The sequence below is a fragment of the Monodon monoceros genome, unplaced genomic scaffold (genome assembly GCF_005190385.1).
Source record: "Monodon monoceros isolate NGI ecotype Baffin Bay Population unplaced genomic scaffold, NGI_Narwhal_1 Super_Scaffold_7, whole genome shotgun sequence".
NCBI classification, from domain to species: Eukaryota; Metazoa; Chordata; class Mammalia; order Artiodactyla; family Monodontidae; genus Monodon; species Monodon monoceros.
The window spans coordinates 105,314,335-105,330,561 of record NW_021703784.1 but is presented as its reverse complement, the minus strand read 5'-3'; the positions used below and the strand labels follow the sequence as shown (position 1 = coordinate 105,330,561).

At 42.1% G+C, this 16,227-nt stretch overlaps 1 protein-coding gene across 8 annotated transcripts in view; it reads right to left on the bottom strand.

Moving 5' to 3' along the window:
* The window catches only part of NAP1L4 (nucleosome assembly protein 1 like 4), a 64,305-nt gene that overhangs the window by 26,966 nt on the left and 21,112 nt on the right, over positions 1-16,227 (bottom strand). For all 8 annotated transcript variants that reach the window (XM_029206841.1, XM_029206842.1, XM_029206836.1 and 5 more), the window contains exons 4-5: positions 8,089-8,188; positions 5,044-5,185 (exon numbers count right to left, since the gene is read on the bottom strand). In XM_029206841.1, coding sequence (XP_029062674.1) covers positions 5,044-5,185; positions 8,089-8,188 — 242 coding nt within the window. The remainder of the gene's footprint in view (positions 1-5,043; positions 5,186-8,088; positions 8,189-16,227) is intronic.

Genomic DNA, 16,227 nt, shown 5'->3' with positions numbered 1-16,227 from the left:
CAAACTATCAGAAATTAAATACAAAGAAAAAAATATTAAAAGCAGCAAGGGAAGAACAACAAATAACATACAAGGGAATCCCCATAAGGTTAACAGCTGATCTTTCAGCAGAAACTCTGCAAGCCAGAAGGGAGTGGCAGGACATATTTAAAGTGATGAAAGAGAAAAACCTACAACCAAGATTACTCTTCCCGGCAAGGATCTCATTCAGATTTGACAGAGAAATTAAAACCTTTACAGACAAGCAAAAGCGAAGAGAATTCAGCACCACCAAACCAGCTTTACAACAAATGCTAAAAGAACTTCTCTAGGCATGAACACAAGAGAAGGAAAAGACCTACAATAACAAACCCAAAACAATTAAGAAAATGGTAATAGGAACATACATATCGATACCTACCTTAAATGTAAATGGATTAAATGCTCCAACCAAAAGACACAGACTGGTTGAATGGATATGAAAACAAGACCTGTATACATGCTGTCTACAAGAGACCCACTTCAGACCTAGGGACACATTCAGACTGGAAGTGAGGGGATGGAAAAAGATATTCCATGCAAATGGAAATCAAAAGAAAGCTGGAGTAGCAATTCTCATATCAGACAAAATAGACTTTAAAATAAAGACTATTACAAGAGACAAAGAAGAACACTACATAATGATCAAGGGATCAATCCAAGAAGATATAACAACTGTAAATACTTATGCACCCAACACAGGAGCACCTCAATACATAAGGCAAATGCTAACAGCCATAAAGGGGAAATCGACAGTAACACAATCATAGCAGGGGACTTTAACACCTCACTTTCACCAATTGACAGAAGATCATCCAAAATGAAAATAAATAAGGAAATACAAGCTTTAAATGATACATTAAACAAGATGGACTTGATATTTATAGGACATTCCATCCAAAAACAACAGAATACACTTTCATCTCAAGTGCTCATGGAACATTCTCCAGGATAGATCATATCTTGGGTCACAAATCAAGCCTTGGTAAATTTAAGAAAACTGAAATTATATCAAGTATATTTTCCAACCACAACGCTATGAGACTAGATATCAATTACAGGGAAAAATATGTAAAAAAAACCCAAATACATGGAGGCTAAACAATACGCTACTAAATAACCAAGAGATCACTGAAGAAATCAAAGAGGGAATAAAACAATACGTAGCAACAAATGACAATGAAAACACGACGACCCAAAACCTATGGGATGCAGCAAAAGCAGTTCTAAGAGGGAAGTTTATAGCAATACAATCCTACCTCAAGAAACAAGAAACAGGGCTTCCCTGGTGGCGCAGTGGTTGAGAGTCCGCCTGCCGATGATGCAGGGGACACAGGTTTGTGCCCCGGCTCAGGAAGATCCCACATGCCGCGGAGCGGCTGGGCCGGTGAGCCATGGCCGCTGAGCCTGCACGTCCGGAGCCTGTGCTCCACAACGGGAGAGGCCACAACAGCGAGAGGCCCGCGTACCACAAAGAAAAAGAAAAAGAAAAAGAAACAAGAAACATCTCAAATAAACAGCCGAACCTTACACCTAAAGCAATTAGACAAAGAACAAAAAACCCCCCAAAATTAGCAGAAGGAAAGAAATCATAAAGATCAGATCAGAAATAAATGAAAAAGAAATGAAGGAAACCATAGCAAAGATCAATAAAACTAAAAGCTGGTTCTCTGAGAAGATAAACTTGTAAAACCATTAGCCAGGCTCATCAAGAAAAAAAGGGAGAAGACTGAAATCAACAGAATTAGAAATGAAAAAGGAGAACAACAACTGACACTGCAGAATTACAAAGGATCATGAGACATTACTATAAGCAACCATATGCCAATAAAATGGACAACCTGGAAGAAATGGAAACGTTCTTAGAAAAGCACAACCTTCCGAGACTGTACCAGGATGAAATAGAAAATATAAACAGACCAATCACAAGCACTGAAATTGAAACTGTGATTTAAAATCTTCCAACAAACAAAAGCCCAGGACCAGATGGCTTCACATGCAAATTCTATCAAACATTTAGAGAAAAGCTAACACCTATCCTTCTCAAAATCTTCCAAAATATAGCAGAGGGATGAATACTCCCAAACTCATTCTATGAGGCCACCATCACCCTGATACCAAAACCAGACAAACATGTCACAGAGAAAAAAAACTACAGGCCAATATCACTGATGAACATAGATGCAAAAATCCTCAACAAAATACTAGCAAACAATCCAACAGAACATTAAAAGGATCATACACCATGATCAAGTGGGGTTTACCCCAGGGATGCAAGGATTCTTCAATATATGCAAATCAATCAATGTGATAGACCATATTAACAAATTGAAGGAGAAAAACCATATGATCATCTCAATAGATGCAGAAAAAGCTTTCAACAAAATTCAACACCCACTTTTGATAAAAACTCTCCAAAAGCAGGCATAGAGGGAACTTAACTCAACATAATAAAGGCCATATATGACAAACCCACAGCCAACATCATTCTCAATGGTGAAAAACTGAAACCATTTCCTTGAAGATGAGGAAAAAGACAAGGTTGTCCACTCTCACCATTATTCAACATAGCTTTGGAAGTTTTAGCTACATCAGAGTAGAAAAAGAAATAAAAGGAATCCTAACTGGAAAAGAAGAAGTAAAGCTGTCACTGTTTGCAGATGACGTGATACGATACGTAGAGAATCCAAAAGATGCTACCAGAGAACTACTAGAGCTAATCAATGAATTTGGTAAAGTAGCAGGATACAAAATTAACACACAGAAATCTCTTGCATTCCTATGCACTAGTGATGAAAAATCTGAAAGAGAAATTAAGGAAACACTCCCATTTACCACTGCAACAAAAAGAAGAAAATACCTAGGAATAAACCTATCAAATGAGACAAAAGACCTGTATGCAGAAAACTATAAGACGATGAAAGAAATTAAAGATGATACAAACAGATGGCGAGATATACTGTGTTCTTGGATTGGAAGAATCAACATTATTAAAATGACTATACTACACAAAGTAATCTACAGATTCAATGCAATCCCTATCAAACTACCAATGGCATTTTTCACAGAACTAGAACAAAAAATTTCACAATTTGTATGGAAACACAAAAGACCCCAAATAGCCAAAGCAACCTTGAGAAAGAAAAACGGAGGTGGAGGAATCAGGCTCCCTGGCTTCAGACTATACTACAAAGCTACAGTAATCAAGACAGTATGGTACTGGCACAGAATCAGAAATACAGATCAACGGAACAGGATAGAAAGCCCAGAGGTAAACCCACGCACCTACGGTCACCTTGTTTTTGATAAAGGAGGCAAGAATATACAATGGAGAAAAGACAGCCTCTTCAGTAAGTGGTGCTGGGAAAACTGGACAGCTACATGCAAAAGAATGAAATTAGAACACTCCCTAACACCATACACAAAAATAAACTCAAAATGGATTAAAGACCTAAATGTAAGGACAGACACTATCAAACTCTTATGGGAAAACATAGGCAGAACACTCTACGACATCAATCATAGCAAGATCCTTTTTGACCCACCTCCTAGAGAAATGAAAATAAAAACAAAAATAAAGAAATGGGACCTAATGAAACTTAAAAGCTTTTGCACAGCAAAGGAAAACATAAACAAGATGAAAAGACAACCCTCAGAATGGGAGAAAGTATTTGCAAATGAAGCAACTGACAAAGGATTAATCTCCAAAATTTACAAGCAGTTCATGCAGCTCAATATCAAAAAAAAACAGGCTTCCCTGGTGCGCAGTGGTTGAGAGTCCACCTGCCGATGCAGGGGACATGGGTTCGTGCCCCAGTCCGGGAAGATCCCACATGCCGTGGAGCGGCTGGGCCCGTGAGCCATGGCCGCTGAGCTTGTGCTCCACAACGGGAGAGGTCACAACAGTGAGAGGCCCGCGTACCGCATAAAAAAACAAAAAAAAACCAACCCAATCCAAAAATGGGCAGAAGACCTAAATAGACATTTCTCCAAAGAAGAATATACAGATTGCCAACAAACACATGAAAGGATGCTCAACATCACTAATTATTAGAGAAATGCAAATCAAAACTACAATGAGGTATCACCTCACACCAGTCAAAATGGCCATCACCAAAAAATCTACAAACAATAAATGTGGAGAAAAGGGAACCCTCTTGCACTGTTGGTGGGAATGTAAATTGATACAGTCACTATGGAAAACAGCAAGGAGCTTCCTTAAAAAACTAAAAATAGAATTACCATACGACCCAGCAATCCCACTACCGGGCATATACCCTGAGAAAACCATAATTCAAAGAGTCAGTACCACAATGTTCACTGCAGCTCTATTTACAATAGCCAGGACATGGAAGCAATATAAGTGTCCATCAACAGATGAATGGATAAAGAAGATGTGGCACATTTATACAATGGAATATCACTCAGCCATAAAAAGAAACGAAATTGAGTTATTTGTAGTGAGGTGGATGGACCTAGAGTCTGTCATACAGAGTGAAGTAAGTCAGAAAGAGAAAAACAAATACCGTACACTAACACATATATATGGAATCTAAAAAAAAAAATGGGTTCTGAGGAACCTAGGGGCAGGACAGAAATAAAGACGCAGACATAGAGAATGGAGTTGAGGACACTGCGAGGGGGAAGGGTAAGCTGGGACGACGTGAGAGAGTGGCATGGACATATATACACTACGAAATGTAAAACATAGCTAGTGGGAAGCAGCCACATAGCACATGGAGATCAGCTCGGTGCTTTGTGTCCACCTAGAGGGGTGGGATAGGGAGGGTGGGAGGGAGGGAGACGCAAGAGGGAAGAGATATGGGAACATATGTATATGTAAAACTGATTCACTTTGTTATACAGCAGAAACTAACACATCATTGTAAAGCAATTATACTCCAATAAAGATGTCAAAAAAAAAAAAAAGAGTAACATTCAACGATTCACTGGGTACATCTGGATGTTTTGCCTGAAGAACTTTCTGAAATATACTAATTAAGTTTACTGACAAGAGTTCCCTACCTTGTCAAAGAGAGGCTGGTATAATGCTGCGTACTTTCTTTCCAAGTCATGAACTTCTTCATAGAACTTGGCTTCTATATGAGCACATTTCACCTGAAGTTGTTTCAGTGCGTTGATTCTTCTTTTTACTGCTTTAGGTAAACTAAAAGAGAGGGAATAAAAAATAAAACATCCATATGCCTGCAAAATAAGGCGGCATGCTTATTTTTTACTAAAATAAATTAACATTAACATAGAATTAACACCCGTACCATGAAAAAGAGCTCCTAAAAATCATTAAGGACAAACACCACCTCCCCGCCCCCCCCACCAAAAGCAGGGTGGTGGCAGAGGAGGAAGCTGAAAGATAATTCACAAAAAATACAAATAATGAAACACGGAAGAAAGGTCCAATCTCATGAAATATCCAAAAGAATGTAAATTTAAAAGAACTGCTATCTCTTCCTTACCAAATTGGCAATTAAAAAATAATTCCCAGGGGAACTTCCCTGGCGGTCCAGTGCTAAGGACTCTGCACTGTCACTGCCGAGGGCCTGGTTCAACCCCTGGTCGGGGAAGTAAGATCCCGCAAGCCTCGAGGTGCAGCCAAAAAATTTTTTTTAAATAAAGGAGAGAAGAAAATTTTAGAAATTCCCAGGTTTGATGAGGCTGAGGGCAGAGGCCCTCTAATTGACTCATCTTTCTTAAGGGTAAACAAGAACCTTGAAAATATTCTTTGCATCTACTTCTAAGAATTTATCCTAAGGAAATAACCAAATGTTTATGTGCTAGAGTGACCACTGATGTATTATTTGTAAAAGTGAAAGACTGGAAACAATGACAAGATGAGCAGGATTAAAACAGGGCCTGTCCACAACCGTGTCCTCAAGGAATACTCAGCACCACAGGATGAGCTCCTGCTGACACAGCAAGGGAAAAACCAGAGACGACAGAGACAAGGCGTGCATTCTAGTCTAGTCAGACACGGCAAGGGAAAAACCAGAGACGACAGAGACAAGGCGTGCATTCTAGTCTAGAGTCAGACAACTACCAGCTCCTTAGCCCTTTGATACTTTTTACCTTCTAAGAAACATTTTAGTTTGTATGCCTTACTTTTATAAATCAGAAGGGAAAAAACATTTTAAACCCATTAAAATCATTTGTTTAACCTGAAGTCCTGAGTCACAATCTGGAACAAAGAGCAGACTGCTGCGGACTTCCCTGGTGGTGCAGTGGTTAGTTAAGACTCTGCTCTCCCAATGCAGGGGGCCCAGGTTCCATCGCTGGTCAGGAACTAGATCCCACATGCCGCAACTAAGGAGCCCGCCTGCCGCAACTAAGACCCGGTGCAACCAAATAAATTAATTTTTTTAAAAAAAGAGCAGACTCCTGGGCCCCACAAAGACCCACACTATCCCCCTTGGTGGGCCTGGGTCCTGCCCTCTGAGTCCTCCTCCACGTGGGCTGACTCCTCAAGGGCAGGGCTGGCATTAGTCTAATGGTATACAGTACCAGGCAGCTCCCAAGCACAGCACTGTTTAGAAAATACCATCAAGGGGGACTGGTTCCAGAACCCTGTGAATATCAAAACGCATGGATGCTCAAGTCCCTTATATAAAATGGTACAGTGTTTGCACACTAGGCACCTCCTCCCGTATACTATACCTCAGCACTAGATTGCTTACCACACCTAATACAATGTAAATGTTATGTAAATAGTTGCTGGCGTGAGGCAAATTCAAGTTTTGCTTTCTGGAACTTTCTGGAAAAGTTTTCCCCCAATATTTTTGATCCGCAGTTGGTTGAATCTGCAAATCTACAACCCAGGGAACCCGTGGATACAGAGGGTCAAGTGTAGTGGAAAAGCCCTGAATCACGAAGGACCCTGTCCTGGTAATAATCATACCCACGGCAACCTCAGTTTGGACAAAGGTCCTTCACTACAGACTGCCAACTACAGAAACCGTTCTAGAACTACTGCTAGTTAGAGAACAAGGAAAAAGCAGAGTAAGAATTTAGTAACACTGAATACATTAACATCTGTACTTCTTTTCTACATTAATTACACAACCTAACGTTATTTCCTAACTTTCTAATCTTCCTAATGGAGTAAAAATACAAGGACCTCTAAGCCAACTGAACCCAGATATCCTCTCCAGCCAGCCTCCAGACAGTAAGAGTAACTACACACCATTCTTCTCCCCACAACAGGCACGTCACGTACAGCATGGAACGTGGAACTAATTCTATCGCACAAAACCTTGTTCCCCTACCCCATTTCCTCTCAGTGAATGCCACCCATCCCATTCACCCAGTTTCTGAAGCCAGAAACTAGAAAGCACCACTTACACTCAGCTCTCCTACCTGCACCCAGCATCACCACACCCCACCTTCCCCACTAGGTCACCCCCCCGAAGAACCCTCTCTACGGGCAGAGCAGACCCCAAGCGTGCCCCCTCTGTGCCCCCTTGTCCCCAGCCCCGCGTGGGCCAGCTAGTGTGTGCGCAGGGTGACTCTCTGAGACGCAGCCGTGCACTGACCGGAGGAGGGAAGCCCGGAGCAGCTGAGGCCCCGAGACGAGCAGTCCAAGGGCCTGGAGGGCGGGCATCCTTACGGTGTTCACTGTGCAGTACAACAAAGACACAGACCTCGTCCAAATAAGCCACGTTTCGCTGTTGCAGGCTCACGTAGGTGAGCCAGGCAGGACTGGGTCTCTTAGCGAACCAGGAGCCACCATGAAGAGAAAGCACTGCCCCATCTGCCTGTACCTCCGCCCCCTGCTGACGCCCCAGTCCACCTGCTCACGGGACCTGTGAAGGCCTCTCACCCTGCAGGCTGGCACCGTACACTCGCCCATAACTTGACACACCGCACTACCCTGGCCCTCACAGGCCTGTGGCCTCTACCAGGCTCTGACCCCAGCAGTCACCTTCGGGACCCCAGAGCCTGGCTCTCAGCAGGCAAGGTCTACTGAATGAAAAACATACTTATTCCTAGTCTAAGGAACCAGGAGAGGTTTCCTCTTTGTCTCTTAAAGTTGTGTCGTCTCGCTCACAGCGCACTTACGTCTCGATGTAGCTCGAAGGAGTGTGGGAGACACTGTCAAGTCGTTCCTGCAAAGCTGCCAAAACTTGAGGATTCTGCATCACCTGGTCTGCGAGCTTTTCTATCAAGAGTTAAAAAGAAACAACATCTGTTTCAAAAACATTTACTTGTAAAGGCATTCGATCCTCCGTGTTAATCACCGAGGGGATGGTTACAAACACACCGGGGGTACCTGGAGAGTTCTGCTCCTCACCTTAGCGGCACAAGCCCCAGTCCCCGCCGAGGACACTGTCACTTGCTAAGTTCAGGCAGTCTACCTCCCTTCTGGAAGCCGAGGACGGGGACAAGGTGCCCGTGGCTCAGGAAATCAGCGCGCACTTGTGCCCCAGCTCAGGAAAGCGCGACTCCCACCAGCTCCCTGGGGGCACCAGACCTTCCAGGCGCTCTCTGCCTCCACCTTCACCCACCTTGCCCTCCTGCTCAAACCCGCCTCCTCCCAGGAGCCCCCGCCCCTCTGCCCTGCGACCTCGACAGCTCACACACACTGTACCGACTCCCGAAGAACAAACACGATGCTGAGAGGGAGGTCAGCTGTGCCGCAGACTGGCTCACACCTGGCTCGCGGCACAGGCTCTGTGTTGAAAAGATTCCCTCTCAGCGACACTGTATGGAAACCCAAACTTAGGGCCCTCGCCCAACTCAAAAGGCAGCGCAGACCTAGAGTTCTCCCCCACCTTTTACCTACAATCCCAATCATTAACATGAAGCACCGTGTATGTGTATAAAACATATGTAACTGTGTATATACAAAACTGTATGTAAATACTAAACATATACACAAACACACATCGCTAGTTCTGGCCACTGAAAGGTCTAGAAATAATGGCAGATGGGATTTATATTTTGGTTTTTAAATTTCTGTCCCAACTAAAAGATACAGGCCTCCTTGCATAAATGTAGATTCCAGGTCTGGGGAAAGGAAAGTTCAAGGGAAAATGGACCATCGCCTATGCCACAAAGCTACAGAGAACTCAAAATGGACGGGGACGCAGCAAAAGGACACAGAAGCCAGCTTACAGGGACCCCATTGGCAAATGGGACAATCTGCACACAAAAAAGAATAACGATGGACAGTGAGGGAAGATGGCGGAGCAGAAGGAGGTGCGCTCACTCCCTCCTGCGAGGACACCAGAATCACAACTAACTACTGAACAGTGATCGACAAGAAGACGCTGGAGCTCACCAAAAACACCCATATCCACAAAGGAGAAGCCACTACGAGATGGTAGGAGGGGTGCAATCACAGTAAAATCAAATCCCATAATCGCTGGGTGGGTGACTCACAAACTGGAGAACACTTATACCACAGAAGTCCACCCACCGGAGTGAAGGTTCTGAGCCCCACGTCAGGCTTCCCAACCTGGGGGTCCGGCAACAGAAGGAGGAATTCCTAGAGAATCAGACTTTGAAGGGTAGCAGGATTTGATTACAGGACTCTGACAGGACTGGGGGAAACAGAGACTCCACTCTGGGAGGCCACACACAAAGTAGTGTGCGCATCGAGACCCAGGGGAAGGAGCAGTGACCCCAGGGGAGACTGAATCAGACCTACCTGCTAGTGTTGGAGGGTCTCCTGCAGAGGTGGGGGATGGCTGTGGCTCACCAGGGGAACAAGGACACTGGCAGTAGAAGTTCTGGGAAGTACTCCTTGGGGTGAGCCCTCCCAGAGTCCACCATTAGCCGCACCAAAGAGCCTGGGTAGGCTCCAGTGCTGGGTCTCCTGAGGCCAAACAACCAACAGGAGGGAACCCAGCCCAACCCATCAGCAAACAAGCGGATTAAAGTTTTACTGAGCTCTGCCCACCAGAGCAACACCCAGCTATACCCACCACCAGTCCCTCCCATCAGGAAACTGGCACAAGCCTCTTAGATAGCCTCATCCACCAGAGGGCAGACAGCAGAAGCAAGAAGAACTACAATCCTGCAGCCTGTGGAACAAAAACCACATTCACAGAAAGACAGACAAGATGAAAAGGCAGAGGGCTATGTACCAGATGAAGGAACAAGATAAAACCCCAGAAAAACAACTAAATGAAGTGGAGATAGGCAACCTTCCAGAAAAAGAATTCAGAATAATGATAGTGAAGATGATCCAGGACCTCGGAAAAAGAATGGAGGCAAAGATCGAGGAGATGCAAGAAATGTTTAACAAAGATCTAGAACAATTAAAGAACGAACAAACAGAGATGAACAACACCATAACTGAAACGAAAACTACACTAGAAGGAATCAACAGCAGAATAACTGAGGCAGAAGAACGGATAAGTGACCTGGAAGACAGAATGGTGGAATTCACTGCTGCGGAACAGAATAAAGAAAAAAGAATGAAAAGAAATGAAGACTGCCTAGGAGACCTCTGGGACAACAGTAAATGCAACAACATTCGCATTATAGGCGTCCCAGAAGGAGAAGAGAGAGAGAAAGGACCCGAGAAAATATTTGAAGAGATTATAGTCGAAAACTTCCCGAACATGGGAAAGGAAATAGCCACCGAAGTCCAGGAAGCACAGAGGGTCCCATACAGGATAAACCCAAGGAGAAATATGCCGAGACACACGGTAATCAAATTGGTAAAAATTAAAGACAAAAAAAATTGACTGAAAGCAGCAAGGGAAAAACGACAAATAACATACAAGGAAACTCCCATAAGGTTAACAGCTGATTTCTCAGCAGAAACTCTACAAGCCAGAAGGGAGTGACATGATATATTTAAAGTGATGAAAGGGAAGAACCTACAGCCAAGATTACTCTACCCCACAAGGATCTCATTCAGATTTGATAGAGAAATCAAAGGTTTTACAGACAAGCAAAAGCTAAGAGAATTCAGTACCACGAAACCAGCTCTACAACAATTGCTAAAGGAACTTCTCAAAGTGGGAAACACAAGAGAAGGACCTACAAAAACAAACCCAAGACAATTAAGAAAATGGTAATAAGAACATACATATCGATAATTACCTTAAACGTGAATGGATTAAATGCTCCAACCAAAAGACAGAGGCTCGCTGAATAGATACAAAAACAAGACCCATATATATGCTGTCTACAAGAGACCCACTTCAGACCTAGGGACACATACAGACTGAAAGCGAGGGAATGGAAAAAGATATTCCATGCAAACAGAAATCAAAAGAAAGCTGGAGTAGCAATACTCATATCAGATAAAATAGACTTTAAAATAAAGAATGTTACAAGAGACAAGGAAGGACACTACATAATGATCAAGGGATCAATCCAAGAAGATATAACAATTATAAATATATATGCACCTAACATAGGAGCACCTCAATACATAAGGCAACTGCTAACAGCTATAAAAGAGGAAGTTGACAGTAACAAAATAGTGGGGGAATTTAACACCTCACTTACACCACTGGACAGATCATCCAAACAGAAAATTAGTAAGTAAACACAAGCTTTAAACGACACAATAGACCAGATAGATTTTTTTTTTTTTTTTGCGGTACACGGGCCTCTCACTGTTGTGGCCTCTCCCATTGCGGAGCACAGGCTCCAGACGCGCAGGCTCAGCGGCCATGGCTCACAGGCCCAGCTGCTCTGCGGCATGTGGGATCTTCCCGGACCGGGGCACAAACCCGTGTCCCCTGCATCGGCAGGCAGACTCTCAACCACTGTGCCACCAGGGAAGCCCAACCAGACAGATTTAATTGATATTTATAGGACATTCCATCCAAAAACAGCAGATTACACTTTCTTCTCAAGTGCTCATGGAACATTCTCCAGGACAGATCACATCTTAGGTCACAAATCAAGCCTCAGTAAATTTAAGAAAACTGAAATTATATCAAGCATCTTTTCTGGCCACAATGCTACGAGATTAGAAATCAATTCCAGGGGAAAAAACGTAAAAAACACAAACACATGGAGGCTAAACAATACGTTACTAAATAACCAAGAGATCACTGAAGAAATCAAAGAGGAAATTAAAAAATACCAAGAGACAAATGGCAATGAAAACATGACAATCCAAAACCTATGGGATGCAGCAAAAGCAGTTCTAAGAGGGAAGTTTATAGCTATACAAGCCTACCTCAAGAAACAAGAAACATCTCAAATAAACAATCTAACCTCACACCTAAAGGAACTAGAGAAAGAAGAACAAACAAAACCCAAAGTTAGCAGAAGGAAAGAAATCATAAAGATCAGATCAGAAATAAATGAAATAGAAATAAAGAAAACAATAGCAAAGATCAATAAAACTAAAAGCTGGTTCTTTGAGAAGATAAAAAAAATTGGTAAACCATTAGCCAGACTCATCAAGAAAAAGAGGGAGAGTACTCAAATCAATAAAATTAGAAATGAAAAAGGAGAAGTTACAACAGACACCACAGAAATACAAAGCATCCTAAGAGACTACTACAAGCAACCCTATGCCAATAAAATGGACAACCTGGAAGAAATGGGCAAATCCTTAGAGAGGTATAACCTTCCAAGACTGAACCAGGAAGAAATAGAAAATATGAACAGACCAATCACAAGTAATGAAATTGAAACTGTGATTAAAAATCTTCCAACAAATGAAAGTTCAGGACCAGATGGCTTCACGGGTGAATTCTATCAAACATTTAGAGAAGAGCTAACACCCATCCTTCTCAAACTCTTCCAAAAAACTGCAGAGGAAGGAACACTCCCAAACTCAATCTATGAGGCCATCACCATCACCCTGATACCAGAAACAGACAAAGATACTACAAAAAAAGAAAATTACAGACCAATATCACTGATGAATATAGATGGAAAAACCCTCAACAAAATACTAGCAAACAGAATCCAACAGCACATTAAAAGGATCATACACCATGATCAAGTGGGATTTATCCCAGGGATGCAAGGATTCTTCAATATACGTAAATCAATCAATGTGATAAACCATATTAACAAATTGAAGGAGAAAAACCATATGATCATCTCAATAGATGCAGAAAAAGCTTTTGACAAACTTCAACACCATTTATGATAAAAACTCTCCAGAAAGTGGGCATAGAGGGAACTTACCTCAACATAATAAAGGCCATATATGACAAACCCACAGCAAACATCATTCTCAATGGTGAAAAACTGAAAGCATTTCCTCTAAGATCAGGAACAAGACAAGGATGTCCACTCTCACCACTATTATTCAACACAGTTTTGGAAGTCCTAGCCACAGCAATCAGAGAAGAAAAAGAAATAAAAGGAATACAAATTGGAAAAGAAGAAGTAAAACTGTCACTGTTTGCAGGTGACATGATACTATACATAGAGAATCCTAAAGATGCCACCAGAAAACTATTAGAGCTAATCAATGAATCTGGTAAAGTTGCAGGATACAAAATTAACGCACAGAAATCTCTTGCATTCCTATACACTAGTGATGAAAAATCTGAAAGAGAAATTAAGGAAACACTCCCATTTACCACTGCAACAAAAAGAATAAAATACCTAGGAATAAACCTACCCAGGGGGACAAAAGACCTGTATGCACAAAACTATAAGACACTGATGAAAGAAATTAAAGGTGATACCAACAGATGGAGAGATATACCATGTTCTTGGATTGGAAGAATCAATACTGTGAAAATGACTATACTACCCAAAGCAATCTACAGATTCAGTGTAATCCCTATCAAATTACCAATGGCATTTTTTACAGAACTAGAACAAAAAAATCTTAAAATTTGTATGGAGACACAAAAGACCCCAAAGAGCCAAAGCAGTTTTCAGGGAAAAAAATGGAGCTGGAGGAATCAAACTCCCTGATTTCAGACTATACTACAAAGCTACAGTAATCAAGACAATACGGTACTGGCACAAAAACAGAAACATAGATCAATGGAACAAGATAGAAAGCCCAGAGGTAAACCCATGCACCTATGGTCAACTAATCTATGACAAAGGAGGCAAGAATATACAATGGAGAAAAGACAGTCTCTTCAATAAGTGGTGCTGGGAAAACTGGACAGCTACATGTAAAAGAATGAAATTAGAATACTCCCTAACACCATACACACAAATAAACTCAAAATGGGTTAGAGACCTAAATGTAAGACCAGACACTATAAAACTCTTAGAGGAAAACATAGGAAGAACACTCTGACATAAATCACAGCAAGATCTTTTTTGATCCACCTCCTAGAGTAATGGAAATAAAAACAAAAATTAACGAATGGGACCTAATGAAACTTAAAAGCTTTTGCTCAGCAAAGGAAACCATACACAAGATGAAAAGACAACCCTCAGAATGGAAGAAAATATTCGCAAACGAATCAATGGACAAAGGATTAATCTCCAAAATATATAAACAGGTCGTGCAGCTCAATATTAAAAAAACAAACAACCCAGTCCAAAAATGGGCAGAAGACCTAAATAGACATTTCTCCAAAGAAGACATACAGATGGCCAAGAAGCACATGAAAAGCTGCTCAACATCACTAATTATCAGAGAAATGCAAATCAAAACTACAATGAGGTATCACCTCACACCAGTTAGAATGGGCATCATCAGAAAATCTACAAACAAATGCTGGAGAGGGTGTGGAGAAAAGGGAACCCTCTTGCACTGTTGGTGGGAATGTAAATCGATACAGCCACTATGGAGAACAGTATGGAGGTTCCTTAAAAAAGTAAAAATAGAATTACCATATGACCCAGCAATCCCAGTACTGGGCATATACCCAGAGAAAACCACAATTCAAAAAGACACATGCACCCCATTGTTCACTGCAGCACTATTTACAATAGCCAGGACATGGAAGCAACCTAAGTGTCCATCAACAGATGAATGGATAGAGAAGATGTGGCACATATATACAATGGAGTATTACTCAGCCATAAAAAGGAACGAAATTGGGTCATTTGTAGAGATGTGGATGGATCTAGAGACTGTCATACAGAGTGAAGTCAGAAAGAGAAAAACAAGTATCGTATATTAACAAATATATGTGGAACGTAGAAAAATGGTACAGATGAACCGGTTTGCAGGGCAGAAATTGAGACACAGATGTAGAGAACAAACGTATGGACACCAAGGGGGGAGAGCGGCGGGGAGTGGGGCTGGTGGTGTGATGAATTGGGCCGATTGGGATTGACGTGTATACACTGATGTTTATAAAATGGATGACTAATAAGAACCTGCTGTATAAAATAATTAATTTATTAAAAAAAGAATAATGATGGCAAATGATTAAACACTGAATAAAAAGCTAATCCATGAGTCTATAGTAACATTAAAATGGGGTAGTGGGGGAGTAGGGAAGTATTTCTTTAATAGATGTAATATGTTAGTCAGATTGACAGGATTAGAAAAACACCCTTTGGTGACCACCAACGTCATCACGGATTCAGCAAGGATCATCAGTGGTGCCCGAATCCCTACATAAGAGTCTTATGGAGAACAGGATTCCCGCAGAGTGCCCAACAGCTTCTTTACTCCAAGGACCCTAAGGGCAGAGACCGGCAGACACTGTCTTCACCACGTCAGCACTCTCGGGAGCCCCGTCACAGGCCTAACTGCATTCCCACTCCATCAGGTCGCCTATGTGCTCGTCTTGCCAAGACATTTACCCTGAATCTAGTGAGGAGAAAACCACGAGACCCATCCAGAGCATTCTACAAGACAGCTGGAGCACACAGCCTGCTGATGTGTCCCTGCGAGGAAGGGTAAAAAAGGTGGGGGGATATAACTCTAGAATAAAGGGGACAGAACTAAACGTGATACATGATCCTTGGCCAGCTCTGGATTTGAGTGTGGGGTACGGAGGTAAAAGAAATGTTGAGAAAACCAGGAGAATATGAACATGACTGTACATTAGCTAATAGTATTGGACCGCCATTAAATTTCTTGGCTGTGGTAGTGGCACTGTGGTTATGAGACTTTATCCTAGTTTTTAGGAAATTTATACTAAATTGTTTTAGGAAGAAAAAGCCAGAATATCCACAACTTGCTTTCAAACAGTTCAAAGGGAAAAACAAGCATAGATAAATACTTGAAAATGGAGGAAAGGGCCTTCCCTGGAGGCGCAACGGTTGAGAATCCGCCTGCCAATGCAGGGGACACGGGTTCGAGCCCTGGTCCGGGAAGATCCTATATGCCATGGAACA